At 42.5% G+C, this 16,602-nt stretch overlaps 1 protein-coding gene across 1 annotated transcript in view; it reads left to right on the top strand.

Annotated features, from left to right (window-relative positions):
• FRAS1 (Fraser extracellular matrix complex subunit 1) overlaps positions 1 to 16,602 on the top strand; it is a 446,248-nt gene that overhangs the window by 374,308 nt on the left and 55,338 nt on the right. Inside the window, exons 48-54 of the mRNA XM_082389317.1 lie at positions 5,823 to 5,947; positions 6,232 to 6,372; positions 8,007 to 8,234; positions 10,325 to 10,438; positions 12,166 to 12,316; positions 13,450 to 13,609; positions 15,690 to 15,858. Of these exons, the coding sequence (XP_082245443.1) occupies positions 5,823 to 5,947; positions 6,232 to 6,372; positions 8,007 to 8,234; positions 10,325 to 10,438; positions 12,166 to 12,316; positions 13,450 to 13,609; positions 15,690 to 15,858 (1,088 nt within the window). The remainder of the gene's footprint in view (positions 1 to 5,822; positions 5,948 to 6,231; positions 6,373 to 8,006; positions 8,235 to 10,324; positions 10,439 to 12,165; positions 12,317 to 13,449; positions 13,610 to 15,689; positions 15,859 to 16,602) is intronic.

Here is a 16,602-nt window from a genome sequence, read left to right as displayed (position 1 = left end):
TAAAGGAGCAGCTGATTAGGGGGCTCTGGCTCACTCAGGCCAGGGTGAGGGAGGGGTACGGATGCGGGGCGAGCCTGCAGTTGCAGAGGCCGGCGTGACGTTGCAGCAGCCTGAGGTGCGCCATGTGTTCTCCCGGGGAAGTTGTCCCCGGATCACGGGACACTGGCCGTGGCGGGCTGCACAGGCTCCCGGGAGGAGAGGTGTGAATAGTGACCTGTGCTTGCACACAGGCTTCTTGGTGGCGGCAGCAGCAGCCCTAGCGTCTCATGCCCGTCTCTGGGTTCTGCGCTGATAGCTGCGGCTCCTGCCCATCTCTGGAGCTCTTTCATGCGGTGCTCTGAATCCCCTCTCCTTGCGTACCCCGAAACAATGGTCTCTTGCCTCTTAGGCAGGTCCAGACTTTTTCCTGGACTCCCTCCTGGCTAGCTGTGGCACACTAAGCCCCCTTCAGGCTGTGTTCACGCAGCCAACCCCAGTCCTCTCCCTGGGATCTGTCCTCTGAAGCCCGAGCCTGAGCTCCCAGCCCCGACTTGCCCCGGCGGGTGAGCAGACAAGCCTCTCGGGCTGGTGAGTGCTGGTCGGTACCGATCCTCTGTGCGGGAATCTCTCCGCTTTGCCCTCCGCACCCCTGCTGCTGTGCTCTCCTCCATGGCTCCAAAGCTTCCCCCCCTGCCCACCCCCCATCTCCACCAGTGAAGGGGCGTCCTAGTGTGTGGAAACTTTTCCTCCTTCACAGCTCCCTCCCAGAGGTGCAGGTCCCATCCCTATTCTTTTGTCTCTATTTTTCCTTTTTCTTTTGCCCTACCCAGGTACATGGGAAGTTTCTTGCCTTTTGGGAAGTCTGAGGTCTTCTGCCAACGTTCAGTAGGTGTTCTGTAGGAGTTGTTCCACGTGTAGATGTATTTTTGATGTATTCGTGAGGAGGAAGTTGATCTCCATGTCTTACTCCTCCACCATCTTGAAGGTCCTCCCTCCCATATCCCTTTTGATCACATCCCAGTGACAAGGATTTAGCTACACAAAGCTGTGAGGTTGCTGGGAAATCTAGACCCTAACTGGGCCTCTAGTCACTTAACTAATAGTCAGCAGTTGTATTTTTAAGTAGGGGAGCAGTAATATTGGATTTAGCAATCTCCAGCACACACTCGTTCTCACCTTCAGGAAACATTTATTGAGTAGCTGCTGCAGGAGAAAGCTTAGATTTTGGAAGTGGGAGACATGTAATATGTGCGAGTGTGTTCCAGTAGTTGTGACAGCAACATGTGAGAGGATATTAGGAGCCAAGATGCTGTGAGTCCCACCTAAGAGTGGGCTGGGGGTGAGTTAGGAAGGACTTCCCAGAGGTGATGCTTTAGCAAAGGTATTCTTTGGCTTCCTCTTTATCTCAGCTTCTCAATATTGTGACACCAACCAGAATAAGCTGCAGTCAGTGTCTTAGTTTGGGTTCTCCCAAGAGCAGAGGTGTATTAGTCCGCTAGGGCCACCATTGTAAAGCACCACAGACTGAGCCTCTTAAACAGCAGAAATCTATTGTGTCACAGATCTAGGGGCTGGAAGTCTGAGATCATGGTGTTGGCAGGGTTGGTTCCTCCTGAGGGAAGGCTCTGTTCCAGACCTCTCTCCTGGGCTTGTAGATACCTGTCTTCATGTTTACATGCCATTCTCCCTCTACGTGTATGTCTGTGTCAAAATTTCCCCTTTTGTAAGGACATTAGTCAAATTGGATTAGGACCCATCGTAATGACCTCATCTTAACTAATTACATCGCAATGATCCTATTTCCAAATAAGGTCACATTGTGAGGTACTGAGGATTAGGATGTCAATGAATATGGGGGGACATAACTCATTCCACAACAGGAGGCTTGGAAGAAAAGCTGAAGCAGAGAAGCTGAGAATCTCCCACAGCCTGAGCTTGAGGTGGGAGCAGACAACAGGCATAGAGCCATCCACAGCTGTGCTGAAAGCCAGGAGGGCCAGGGCGATCTCACATCCCATTAGGAAGGCAGTTTCTTCAAAGATGCTTTTTTCTCAAACCACTTCCCTGACCTGGACTGAACTTTCTCTAATGTGCTAGCCCTCCAGGGGAATTGGAAAAAACTGACAGGGTTAATGTGGGTCTCCGTAACACTGCTATATACATAGTTTAGCCAGCAGGTTTGGTGACTGAAAACACTTTGGACGGGATTAAAAGCCTTCAAGATATTTCAAACGGTAACTACCTGCTGTGAGAGCCAGTAGGGACAATATGTTATTAGAAGCACCATCTTGCAGGTGAGTGAACAACTAAAGTCTTCCAATACCCAATTAGCAACAGCTAAAACCAAATTTTTTAAGTGTACAGAGATTGAAAATCTGTGCTTAATAGGACCTCTTAGATATAGGACCAACTGTAGTGGATGAAGTAAATTCATTAACCAAATATGTTTTGAGAACCTACTGTGTGCCAGGCACTATTCTAGGTGCACATTGGTGAAGAAACAACAAAATCTTGTCCTCTTGAAGCTTACCTTATAATGCAACTTGTTACCCTCCTGCACTAAATTATGGATATCACTTAAATGATAATATTAAATACCCCATCAAAATCAATATTTCAGACAAGAAAAAGGTTATAGTCAAAAAACTATTCTATGATTCAATTCAAAAACATTATAATGTGATATTTCAGTGTTAGAACTATGAGTGGTTTTGTGATTCTTTACTATTTTTCTGTGTTTTTCACATTTTCTTTAATGGACATGTATCCCTTTTATATTGAAAAAAAAATTAAAGGATAAGGGTGAAATCCAAGAGGCTCCTTGTCCTGCCCAGAAAAGCTAGATAAGTTTTACAAAAAGTACTCCTAACAGAATAAAATATATATGTATGTATGTATATATATACATACATATATATATGTGTGTGTGTGTATATATGTGTGTGTGTGTCATTTCAACATGTAATCACGTAAGAAAAAAAAAAAACACTCCCAGCAGGCCTAAACTTTGGAGGTGGACAACCTTGAGTTCCAGTCTCAGCAGTGCTCTCTTATTAGCTGTGTGACCTCAGATAGGTCACATTTCTTTCCTAATTTTATTAGTATCATAATCTAGAAAAATAATGCAAACCTTGACATCCCAGAGCTGTTGAGATAAAACAGTCTATATAAGCAAATCTGAAACAGTGTTCTGCACATGATAGGTACTCAATGTTTGCTAGACTGAATTGGGAAAGACCCACTAAGATCAAGCCCAGAGCTCTCATGCACTGCTAGCGGGAATGTAAAATAGTACTACCACTTTGGAAAATAGTTTGCAGTTTCCTAAAAAGTTAAGCATACACCTTACATATATTCCCACCCTCCCACTCTTAGAGATTTACCCAGGAAGAATGAAAACTTATGTCCAGACAAAGACTTGTGCATAAGTGATCATAGCAGCCTTATTTGTAATAGCCCCAAACTGGAAAATAACCTAAACGTCCATGAACAGGTAAATGGATAAACAATCTATGCTATAACCATCCAATGGAATACTACTCGGCAATGAAAAGGAATGAACTATTAATACATGCTACAATATGGATAACTCAAAAACAATTATGCTAAGTGTAAGAAATCATGCATAAAATAGTATATACTGTATGATTCTATTTATAAAAAATTAGAGAAAATACCAACTAACCTATAATGACAGATGACAATTCATTTGCTTCTTTGGGATGGGGTAGGGCACAAGAAAGGGAAGGATGGAAGGATTACAGAGTGTCAGTTAAAAACTTTTGGGGTAATGGATACGTCCCTATTTTGACTGAGGTGATGGTTTCATGAATGTACCAAAGATAATGAAATTGTACACTTTAAATATGTATAATTTATTATATGTCAATTTCCCCTCAGTAAAAAATGTTAAAAAATAAAAAGATCAATCCCAGCACTTCCTTCCCAAGAGGAAGGAAGATCTACCACTTTTCTATTTTTTTTTTTCAGTGCTCAAGGTTTTTATTGGGGGACTGGTTACATGGGCACGCTCTACCTAGTACAAACCAAAATTGTAGAATCCCAGAAGGAAGGCAAGTATTCAGCATAAATCAAATTGTACAGATAATCGAGGCGCAGAGAGTCCCTCTTATCAGTTAGAGTGTAGGCATCCTTCGTCTAGAACATACCAAAATTCCGTGTTCCTAGACAGAAGCTGAGAGCCCATCTTGCAAGCTGGCATTTCTGATGGCAGCTATAGGCCTCCTAAGTATGTTAACTTTTTTCTGCCCACTTAACTAATGAGTTCTACCACCTTTCTTAATCAGTCTTAGACTCTCATAAGGGGAACAGTGAGTTAGGTGACCAGTTGATGGTGAGAATCCACACACGTGTTTCCCCATGAGCTGTGAGAGTGGATTCACAGCAGGGGAATAGGTTTAAATTTCTCAGTGCAGCCAGTCTGAAGTTATTAAACTTTTTAAAGAATGGTATGGATTTCTGTCCAGAACCACAAGACAAATCTGTAAGATAGGGGTCGGGGGAGCTACATTTTTTGCCTGTCGAGAGCTGATGTAACAAGCATGAACATAAATATAAAATGCCTCATCAAAAAATTAATGCCCTAATATTCAGGAGGCTATTTTATCTGGGTGACAAATTTCAGATGATAAAGAGAGCTGCCAATGTAAACCACGCTGGTTGATGTGTTTTATTTTTAAGATAAAGCAATGATATTGATGTCACAGTTAAATGTAAAATAGTCACAGGAGAATCTCTTTGTTTTTTTACAGAAAAGACTAAATGGTTTTGCCAGGATTAACAATGACAAATAATAAATCTCAGGAAGCAGCAAATGAATTTCAGGACCAAAGCAAAGGACTACATTAAATAGAGGACTACTCTAACACCCAGAATCAGAAAGAGAGAATTTGTGCTGAGGGACTAAAGGATATGATTTTGTTTCAGTCTTGGCTGACACCAGAGGATGGACCCCAGAAGCCCTAAGATAGAAGCAAGAATTCTGGGTTGTTTTGCTAAATATTGTTGGGCATTTGAAAACCTAGAGATATTATTCATTAGTGGGATACCTTGGCATTATTTAAAAATCACATGACTTCAGATTTTTTTTTTTTTTTTTACTTTTAGAATGACTGAAAAAAATTAACAAGTTTTCTCTGTTATCATGTTATTAAAAGACACTGGTTTTCTAGGTCATTTTAGAGTTGAGAGAGAATGATTGCTCAAACCTCAAAGTCACGCAATAAGCTTTGTTACTTCCACCCTGGCCAACGTGGTATATGAGAAGCTAGAATCATAGATACAAGAGTGAACGGGACCTTGAAGAATATCCGAGGAAATTATGGGTACCGGGGATGGCTCACTAATCACAAAAACAAGGCTATGTTTAGCCAAGCCCTATGACTCCAGAGTTTAAACGCTAAGCCATCACACAATATTAAAAATTAGGGCCGGTTTTCAGAAAGGACTACGAGGCTGTGGGGAAATATAAAACTTAAGAGCGAGGAGTTTGGAGAATAAGGCAATGGCTCTACCTTTCACAGATTTGACCTGCATACCTAAACCCCAAGAGAAAGGAGAATAACATTGATTGAGCACCTGCTTTACCTTGGCACAGAGTAGAAGCCTAGATAATTAAGTTAGCATGTGCTCCCACAGAACATATGCTGTTGTAGGGAAAAAACACACAAGCAGCTCTAACCCAAGGTCTCAGAGGGCAGCACATCAATGCTATAAGAAAACTACAGAGGACTCTTTCTGGTGAGTGTGCCATTTCCCTCCCCCGAGAGGGATGGCTAGCCTCTTGACACCCTTTCTCTGGTTCTGTCGTCTTCTTTCGCTAGGTATCCAGATTAGTTCCTTTACTCAAGCTGACCTCACTTCAGGACGCGTTCAGTATATCCACTCCAGTGAGACCGAGAAGCATTCGGATGCCTTCAGCTTTACGCTCTCCGATGGAGTCAACGAGGTGGGTGAGGACCTTGCTTCCCTCCTTGATGGGTATTGATGCAGCGCCATCTTCTTTGATTGGAGGGTGCTGAGCCACCGGTGCTGTGAGAACTTCATTCCCCTCTGCTCTCAGCCCAGGACAGAGGCAAAGAGAACTCTATCTTGCCAGAGAGAACTCCCTTCTGGGTTCCTGGTTGGTCAGTCATGCCAGGAATGGTGTGAAAGGGAACGCAGAGAGCGCCTACCTTCTTCTCGGGTGGGTGCTGGGGACAGGTGACCCACCTGCACTTTTCTGCCATGTAGGTGACTCAGACTTTCCACATCACTCTTCGCCCTGTGGATGACTCGCTGCCCGTTGTACAGAACTTGGGGATGCGGGTACAGGAAGGTGTGAGGAAGACCATCACAGAATTTGAGCTCAAGGCGGTAGATGCAGACACAGAGGTAAGAGTCCTCCCCTGGGTTCTCCGGCCGAATGAGAGGCTGATCTAGTGGCATCTATTGCTTTGCGACAGTGCATCCTGAGGGTGGGGTGGGATGGTGAGTGTACTGCAAGCATCCTTGAAGGATTAAAAACCAGAACATACCATGGCCTGCTGGAAAAGAGAAACTAAATACATTTGAAATCAAGTTGTTTCTCAACCCTTTCTGAAATCCTAAATACGTTTATTCTTTCCTATGATTACGTGCAACAATCATTTTCACATGCTGATTTTTATTACGATCCACAGAAAATTAGGTAGATGACATTTTATATAGTGTTTTTATTACTCCCTATTAGTGAACAAGGAATTTCTTCACCTATACAGTTTTACCTCCTTTACTGAGACTTCAGTGGGTGACAACTAATTATTGCAATTTGAGCATTCTCAAAGAACCAGGCTTTACACAGTAAAATAGGGCATGTAGAGACTAAACTCTTCCTCTCCTAATGCTTTCTAATTAAAGTATCTAACATGCTGACATGATCTAGCCTCCATTAAGAGTACCACGCACTTATTAATTAGTTCTCTGTATGCCCTTCCCCGTGCCAGCATGCATTCATTTATTTATTCATTCTTTCAGCAAATATTTACTACCTGCTAAGTTGCAAGGTCTGCTCTAGATGCTAAAGACAGCACTGTGAACAAAACAGATCAAAATTCCAGCCTTAGGGAGTTTACAACCTTTGGTTAGGGGGACAGACAATAAAGAATGAAAGAACATAGAATATCATGTCAGATATGATAAGCGCTAGGAATAAAAATAAAGAGACAGAAGCGATAGAGATTGATGGGTGTGCTGTTTCAAGCAGAGTGGTCAGGGAACGCTTTTCTGAGGAGCTGATATTTGAGCAGAGGTAGGAAGAGAAAGAGCAGGCTATGCCGTTTCCTGGGAGAATCCCTTTCCAGGCAGACGAATCAGGAGGGCAAAGGCCCTGTAGTCAAGCGTGCTTGGAACATTTGCGTTGCGACACAGCAGCCAAGAGTCTGGACCCCAGTGAACAAACAGGACAGGAGAAGGATGAGGCCAGAGAAGAACCGTGGGACCAGGTCACAGAGGGCCTTCTTGGCCCAGGTCAGGCCTCTGTATTTTATTCCAAGTTGGTGAGAAATCACTGGAGAGTCCTGAGCAGGGTTTTCTACCTCTCTATTTTTCCTTCTGCATGTCACCCTGGAAGCAGCCGTTGGACATGGGAAATTTGCTTCTATTCTGATGCATATGAGATTCTACATATAAGAGTTTTGGAAAAGTGTATGTGGGTTGGGGGGAGGGTGAATGGAAAGGAAATGAGTAATTTTAAAAGGTCTAGTTCTTAATCATCCTAAAGGTTAAAAATTCAGGTTTTCCCCTATAACCCTTAGTGGGCAAATTTAAATGTCATCTTAAAACAGAAGGCACCAGAATATAAGTTCGATTATAGAAACCAATATAATTTCTCTCCTCAGCTTGATTTTTGGTATCTATAAAGAAAATGCAGTCTTTATTTTATAAATATCTTTAGGTTTGGCTGCCCTTGACCGCCTGTGGCCATCACTCACACCTCTGGCTTCTGTTACAGAATTCCCTTCTCCTCTTGCCTTTTGCCTCCTTGACAGGCCGAGTCTGTCACATTCATGATCATGCAGCCCCCGCGCCATGGCACCATTGAGCGAACCACCAACGGGCAGCCCTTCCAGCACACCTCCACCTTCACCATGGAGGATGTCTATCGGAACCGGGTCCGCTACAGCCACGACGGCAGCAACTCCCTCAAAGACTGGTTCACCTTCACCGTTGCTGACGGGACGAATCCCTTCTTTATTATTGAGGAAGGGGGAAAAGAGGTGAGGGGCAAAGACGACAGAGAGGGAGGGACAGCAAAGCATGCCAGAGGCTGTCTGGAGGCAGAACATGGCCTTTTTAGAACAAGGATAACATTGTTTGAGTTTTGGTTCTGTCACATACTAATTGGGCCTTGGGCAAATTACTTACCTTCTCTAAGCCTCAGCTTTTCATCTGTAAAATGGGCACAGGAACGATCACCAGCTTCAATTAGCCTAAGGATCAACGGAGGTAATCCATATAAAGTGCTTAACACTGTTGGCAAAGAGTGAGTGCTCAAATAGATGACAGTTATTGTTATTATCACTGCTATTATTTCTCCTCTTCCTTTTCACTCACCCTTTATTCCTTTCATTTTTCTTTCATCTGGTTTTTCAATAATATCACGTGGTTCCAAATTGTCTCCTGAGCCAGCCAGAGTTTCTCAATCTCATGAAGAATTACAGTCAAGAGTACGGCTTTTGCGTCCAAAAGACACTGATTTAAATTCTACCTCTGTCACTTACTAATTGAGTGTCTTTGTAAGTCATTTAACCTTTCTAAGCCTCAGCTTCCCTGTCTGTAAAATGGGGATGATTTCTACCTTCCTGATACACATGGAGCATGTAGCCCAGTACCTTACACAGGAAACATAGGAAACATCTGATAAACTGTGGCTGTAATCATCATCATTGTCATCATTTTAGGACCAGCTTGTGAAACAGGTGAAGATGATTTTCTTTTGAGGTCATGAAGCTGTTAAGCTTTTCTTCCCTAGGAGAATTTCTTCCTTCTAACATTCAGATGTTCAGGAAACTAAGAGCCCCCTCCCACTACCTTCCCCACCATTTTAACTCATTTTTAGCAGATTTCTTGCAGTATCGTAACCCTCCCCTGGGAACAACTGCAACTCTGGTGAAAGGTGGCCTCATGGATACCCCTGCATCTCACACAGCTACCTGACTCAGCAGAAGCAGTTTTAGTGAGCATGTTATCACACCCTGCTGTTTAGTTCCAGGATAAGATAACCAAAGGGTCAACTTCACAGGCCTGCAGAGTTTTTTCCCTACTTTGATGATAAATGATTCTTTTCCTAGCAGAAAGATCCTCTGGCATGCTTTAGAAACAAACAGCCCGTGAGAAGCTCATTCTCAGTTGGCCGAGGTGTCAGTGGGATGGCTCTTGGGATTTCCCTGCCATTTCAGCATCTGCACTGCATCTCCACCTGGCAGGTCATCACGTTCATTTTCCCCCTCCCAAACTGTAACTGCTCCCCAGTTAGTTTGACTTTCAGAAGAGAAAAAAGATTTCGGAATTAATCAGCAAGAGGGTCACCCCTATGATAAACATAAAAGGTCACAGCAGATCTCCAGAGGGACCGTGTCATTTTGAAAATGGAAATTATCTAGAAGGAGGGTTGTAGAAGATTGAAACACCAGCAACTTGCTGTCCTGTATGCCAGCTTGCTGTATCTGCTCAGAAACGGGGAGGTGCTGGATCAGACTCCCCATGTATGTTGTGAACGTATATGTGTGTATCTGTGTGAGAATGAAGTTATAAACCGAAATATCTTTGCATTACTCCCACAAACACTTTTATTCTTGATTTCTTCTGCCCCCTTTCCCCATGTAGACAGTTCTCTCTCAAAAAAAAAGGAAAGAAGAAAAAAAAAAGGAAATCTCTTCCCGTGAAACATCTTTTCACATCTGGCAGAATCCTACCTGGAGACTTTGACATTAACATTTTAATTATGAAAATCATGAAAATTTTAACAAGTTATTGAAAGGGAAATATTTTGTTTATTGTTTCACCTCAGGGCAGTATTAAACTCAACTAAAGAAGGCATAGGTGTGTGAAAACCAACTTCCATAGCAGGTGAAATTCCAGCAAGAGTGCCACTTGTGTCTTGCTTTTCTTCTTATATTGTTTCTACTTTATCCATCAACATTCTCCCTGAAGCCTCATGCCAAGTGGTGATAAGCAATGGAAACTTGCTCAGTTGGCCATTTTGAAGTGTCAACAGATTTCAGGCATCCCAGCCTTTGTAGGTCCTAGACCTGACGTATTTCAGATATGTGTGAATGATGAGTTTCCTTTGTTGGTTTCACCACAGATCATGACAGCAGCACCTCAGCAGTTCTGGGTAGACATCCTCCCAGTAGATGATGGCACCCCTAGAATTGTTACCAACCTGGGGCTCCAGTGGCTGGAGTACATGGATGGCAAGGTAAGGCCTTTGCACCTGCCGCAGACACGCTAACTGACTTGGGCTCGATCCTGTTCACGACAACATGAACAGAACTCCTGTTCAGCTCATGTTTATCCCTCCCTAAGTGAGCTGATTTCTTAAGATTGCTGAGCTCCATGAGTTTGGTTAGAATTGTATCACAGTTTAAGATATTCTTACAAAATGCCCCCAAAATATAGTAGCTCAAACAAGATAGAAGTCTTTTTTCTCACATAAAGTATAGAAGTAAGTGGGGAGGCTAGGGCTCCACATGACCATTCAGAGACGCATATTCCTTGTATCTTATTTCTTCTGCCATCACTGGGTTGTTGCTACTGAGAGCACAGCCAAACCTCTTCAGCTATTCATCAGTATTCCAGCCCATGGGAAGAGGGAAACAGAAAAGTAGAGGGCAAGGAACTTCATTTTAAGCAAGTGGTGCAGAAATTAAACACATCATTGCACTCATATTCTTTTGACAAGAAATTGGCCCTATGGCCCTATCTGTTGCATGGGAGTGTGTAGCTGGGCGGCTAGGTGCTCAGTTAAAAGTTTGTTAACTAGAAGAAGGGGAGGATGGATTTTGAGAAACATCTGGAATATGCCACAGATGAGAAGGAAGTGAGTTTTTTTTGTAGGTAAGTATCCTCAGAGGAATTCTAGAAATTTAAATTTTTTTCTCCTTTTCCTAACTCTCAGTTTGGTCATTCTAAGACATGTCATAATTCTCACCTGGTAACCTGTCAAGCATTAAATCCCCATCCCCACCCAAACACACACAGTTCTTCAGTTCAGATTGGAAAGACTTTTGTGTGTGGTATTCCCTCTAGGATGTGGATTTTCTCATCTCCATGTTGCTGATTTGTTGGTTGTATATGTAGCAGTGAGGCTATAGCTTTCCACTGAACTCACTGGGAATTTTTAAATATATGAAACAAAATTAGTACAGATTCCGCTTATGCCCTGTTTGATATTTTTCTCAGTACTCAGAACCATCCTATTCTCTTCTTGGCACTCTCCAATTGGTCTTCTACCTTCAACTCTTACCCTACTGCAGTGACTCTTATCAAAGTTACCAATGACCAAAGTCACCAATTTCACCAAATCCAAAGGTCACTTACATGCCCTTATTTTACTAGGTCTAGTAACATTTAATACTGTTGACCACCCCTTTTTTTCTCTCAAACCTTTGCCCTCACTAAGTATTTGTTGGGTGAATAAATGAGTGAATCAAAATTTAGCCAGTATATTTGGGCAATATTGGGATATCATATATTTATCTTACTCAATTTCAAGCCTTGTAATCAACTTCTATAAGGTATAAAGTGGCCATCTTCCCTGTATTGTATCATTCTTTCAAAGTTCCAACCTTCTTTCAAGGCCAAACTCAAATCCCACCACCTCAAACCCCCCTTTCCGTAATCCAGATGGATTTCTGTAATCGCTCCTGCTCCCCAAAAGTGTGTAACACTCTTTTCGTATATCTCATTACAGCTCTTGCCACAGTTACCTTGCTCATAAGCCTTTCTTTCCCAATAAAGTGTGAACATCAAGGGCAGAGGCTGGGATGGTTTCTATCCTCATAACCTCTTCAATGCCGACAAAGTTTACCAGGCAATAAATGCACTTAGTAAATCATTGTTGAGCTGAATTAAATCTGAGTCAGAGGGTCTTGTTCCTGCTTTATTCCCATCTCAGGAATTAAATGTAATGGGTTTCTATTCCAGGCAACCAACTTGATCACCAAGAAGGAACTGCTGACCGTGGACCCAGACACAGAAGACCTGCAGCTTGTCTACGAGATAACCACAGGCCCTGAGCATGGCCACATGGAGAATAAGCTGCAGCCTGGAAGAGCTGCTGCTACTTTCACACAGGGTGGGCACTCGGAGAGCTGAGAAGTGGGAGAGGTCTATGCTGACACCACTCTCCTTACTTCCCTGATCTTTCTCACAACTACTGCCAGCTACTTACCCCCAAGTAACCTATTTACAAACAAATAGATCTCTTAGTGTCTAACCATCCAACTTTGGAATTTTACTTCTCCTGATTTTTTTTCCCTGTTACTCTGAATTATGACAAAAAAAAAAAAAAAGGAAGAAAGAAAAATTTTATCTTTACCAGGCTTCCTCAGCTCCCAAATTGCTTTAGGTTTGACCAAGTTTTCTGGAAAGGATCACGTGATACTCCTGGGTTTTCTTTCAAAACAAAAATAACCACCAGACTTTATGAAAGATCTGTGACCCTTTGTGGTTTACTTTTTATCTCTAAGGGTTATAGATTTTTTTTTAAGTCTTCAGCAAAGAAAAAAAATCAACATGGGTAGATTGCTCAACAGAAATAGTTTCCTGTTTGGAATCACATCAAGCAGACCATTTTGTATTTTGGTTGCTTATAAGCTTTTCACAGTCTTCTAGACTTCTTTTGAGGATGCGCCTGATTGGGATCAGTCATTGCACAACTGCATCTTATGGCATCTTATGGCATCTTATGGCATTATGTGCCATATTTCCTTTTTCTCCCTGTCCTCAATCTTTTGTTCTGTCCTAGCCACATTTTATCTGTGCCTTGTGTGTGGGCTGTTTTAATCCAACACCAGCTTTTCTTGTTAGCACATACCTTCCAAGAAACCTTTATTTTGAAGGAAGTAGGGGTGGCTATGAGCATATATGCACAGCAGACGAGCTCAAAGACTTCTCTGTTGGCTCTAAGATTTGCCTTTCACATTCCATAGACATTTATGAAAGTGCTTTTTTGCCAAGACCCTGGGATTCTCATTTTACAACAGCATAAGGGTACTTCTATACATAAAGATGGGTCTTTTCTTACACAGGATCTTATTTTAAAATCTGGCAGAAACATTTATTTTTAACACTACTTACTATCCCTTTTTGTTCTTGGGACAATAAGTTTTGTCTTTAACCCATTAGAAGAATAAACTGGTGTGTCAGTAGGAATCTATGAGGCTGTCTTTACATCCCCGGGTTAATTCAGTGTCTTTTTTCTCACAGAGGACGTGAACCTAGGGTTGATTCGTTATGTGTTGCATGAGGAGAAGATCCATGAGATGATGGATAGTTTTCAGTTTCTGGTGAGAGACAGTAAACCCAATGTGGTCAGCGACAATGTCTTCCATATCCAGTGGTCCCTCATCAGCTTTAAATATACCAGGTACAAGTGTGATTGGTGTTCATTCTTGAGAAATGAATCCGGAAAGCAGAGGAAGTCAGGATGAAGCACCCTGTGGGTCAGCTCTAATCATCCGATGATGATGGTGGGGTGATAACAAGAATAAAAATCATAGTTACACCAAATATTTCTTGAATACTGTATGTACCAGGCACTGTAACAGGTACTTGACGTATGTCATCTTGTTTAATACTTGTAGTTCTGAGTTGAGTACTATTGTTGCCTCCACAACAACAAAGCAACAGAGACAGAAATAGGTTAAATAACTTATCTGAAATCACATAACTAACAAGCAGTAAAACCAGGATTTAAGTCCAGTGATCTTAACCCTTGTGCTTTACTTCTTCTCCTGAAAGTATTTGTGCTTCTGTCTTCAAGTTTAAAAGATAATCCAGCAGAACTGATAGGGAAAACAATAAACATTCAGAAGAATAATCACTGGCCCACAGTAACAAAGTCTTTGCCTTCTGTCTACATTCTCCCTGTTCTCAAGCTCCCATTCTCCCCCTAGCTCTTTTGGTGTTCACAGAATCATATATCTTTAGGGAAGAATTCATAGCTTAACATAGGCAGCTCTTCGAGATGCTTTTGTAGTCTGCTGGGGAGTTAAGAGGCAAACAGAGAGTCAGTCACCAATTGGTAAAGCACGGTGCTGATTTTATAGATTAGATTATAACAAGGATTATAATTTTTGTGGGGGAAATAATTCTTTAAATCTACCTTTGAGACTCACTATTCTAAGAAGCCAACCTCATGATAATTTAAATGAAAATTGGAACTTGGGAGGAAAACAGGCAAACTTGATTTTAAGTGCCCCAGATGTAGGCTATTCTACTATTACACACACTTGGAGAACTAGTGGAAAATTGGAATCAATATATATATATACACATACACATATATATACACACACACTTACATGTATGTATGTGTGTGTGTATATATATATATATATCTAAAACACTTTGCTGTTATTTACCTCTTACTTGTAACTCCTTCAAAATTAAATACACCGAATAAAACTGATGACGTTTTCTGGACAACCCTCTAATGTTTAACGGACTAAATAATACGGAGGATCCCCAAGCTGGCAATGAAGACTAACCTCTCAGAGGCACTTTGCCTGCAAGCCTCACAGCAATAAGACCCAAGCCAAAGTCTAATGGCCATACTCAGTGATGAAAAACAAAGCCCAGCTCAGGCCTTACTTGCTTGTGGCTTTTTTCAATAATTATAATAATAAGTTATTTCTCACAGTTCTAGAGGCTAAGAAGTCCAAGATTGGGATGCCGGCAGATTCAGTGTCCAGTGAGGGCCTGCTTCCTGATCCATAGAGAGTTGAGTTCTTGCTGTAACCTCACATGGCAGAAGGAAGATGGAGCTCTCTTTTATAAGGGCACTAATCCCATTCATGAGGGCTCCACCCTAATGATGTAATCACCCCCCAAAGTCCCCACCTCTAATATTGTCACAGATGGGATTAGGGTTTCAACATATGAATTTGGAGGGGGACACTTTCAGTCTATAGCACCTTGTCACTCCCTCGTTGTCATAAAGTTCCATTTGCCTAGGCACCTTTGTTACCTTGGCCCAGTTCTCATTTTCTTACCTCTGGCACTGCCCTGGCTCCTTTAAACACTTCCTGGAGATCTGGCCCAGTCAGTCCCCACCTGAACCAAGTCATTAATTGGCTTCCAAGCAGCTTTCTTCCACAGGAACTCACTGACCTATTCTAATTACTCTACCACACTTGGGAGAAATTATTTCTTTGTGTTCTGAAATATGGAGTACATAGCTCTTATGTGCTGACCATCTTTCAACTCTCTCTGAAAACGGGGCAGATATCACTCTGCATCCACAGCTTCCTTGGTTGCCTGGTTCTGTGCCTGTCCCACGTGAACGCATTCCCTCAACTTACAACCTGGCTTCTTAAAGGAACCAACCTGCCTCTTCTCGGAACTGTCTGACATCAGTAACCAACCAGAAGAGACAGGCATTAAGCGTGTAGATCCTTCACAGCCCTTTCAGAATTTCAGAGACTGCCTTTTTTGTGTGCTTCCAGCTACAATGTCAGTGAGAAAGCGGGGTCAGTCAGCATCACGGTGCAGAGGACTGGGAACCTAAACCAGTACGCCATTGTCCTGTGTCACACAGAGCAAGGCACCGCAAGCTCCAGCTCCAGGGTCAGCTCCCAGCCTGGACAGCAGGACTATGTGGAGTATACCGGCCAGGTAGGTGGGTGTGGGGGGCCTCTGACTCCTGAATTGCCAGTGGGCTGCAGCCAGGGCTGAGACGTGGCTGTCAGCAACTGTGGCACGTCCCCACTTCTTTATGCCAACTCGCTGCCCATCAGCACCCTTCCTCAAGTCACTGTTCTACGTTGCCTTCCCACAGTGCTTTCTTCTTCACAGTCTGTCTAATCTCCACTGCGGTTTTAACTGCTGTCCAGCTTCTCAGTCTTTACATTTTGCTTCACGATCAAGAGAATGCTCCAAGGCACCATGTTGTACACTCAGCCTTTGGTATCCTAACCCTTCCTCTCTACCCCCCTTTACCTGAAGGGTAGGGAGACCAGTTGGGGAGCTCTTGGAATAGGCTCAGTGAGAGATGATGGGAGCCTATACGCATTATATATAAATTAGATAATCAACAAGGACCTACTGTATAGCACAAGGAGCTATAATCAATATTTTGTAATAACCTATAAGGGAAAGGAATCTGAAAAAATAGATATATATGTACGTATAACTGAATCACTTTGCTGTACACCTGAAACTAACACAATGTTGTAAATCAACTATCCTTCAGTAAAAAAATAAATAAATAAAGTGAAGGTGGAGACAAGTGGGTGGATTCAACAGACCAGTAAGAATTGACAAGATTCAGCAGTGGATTAGATAGTGAGACAGAAGGGAGAGATGAATGATGATGGCCCTCGCTGGGAGGGGACACCAAAGAGGAACAGTTCTGGTGAG

This window comes from Balaenoptera borealis (assembly GCF_965194805.1).
Source record: "Balaenoptera borealis genome assembly, chromosome: 4".
Taxonomy (NCBI): domain Eukaryota; kingdom Metazoa; phylum Chordata; class Mammalia; order Artiodactyla; family Balaenopteridae; genus Balaenoptera; species Balaenoptera borealis.
Note: the sequence above shows the minus strand (reverse complement) of the source record. Positions and strands in the feature narration are given on the sequence as shown.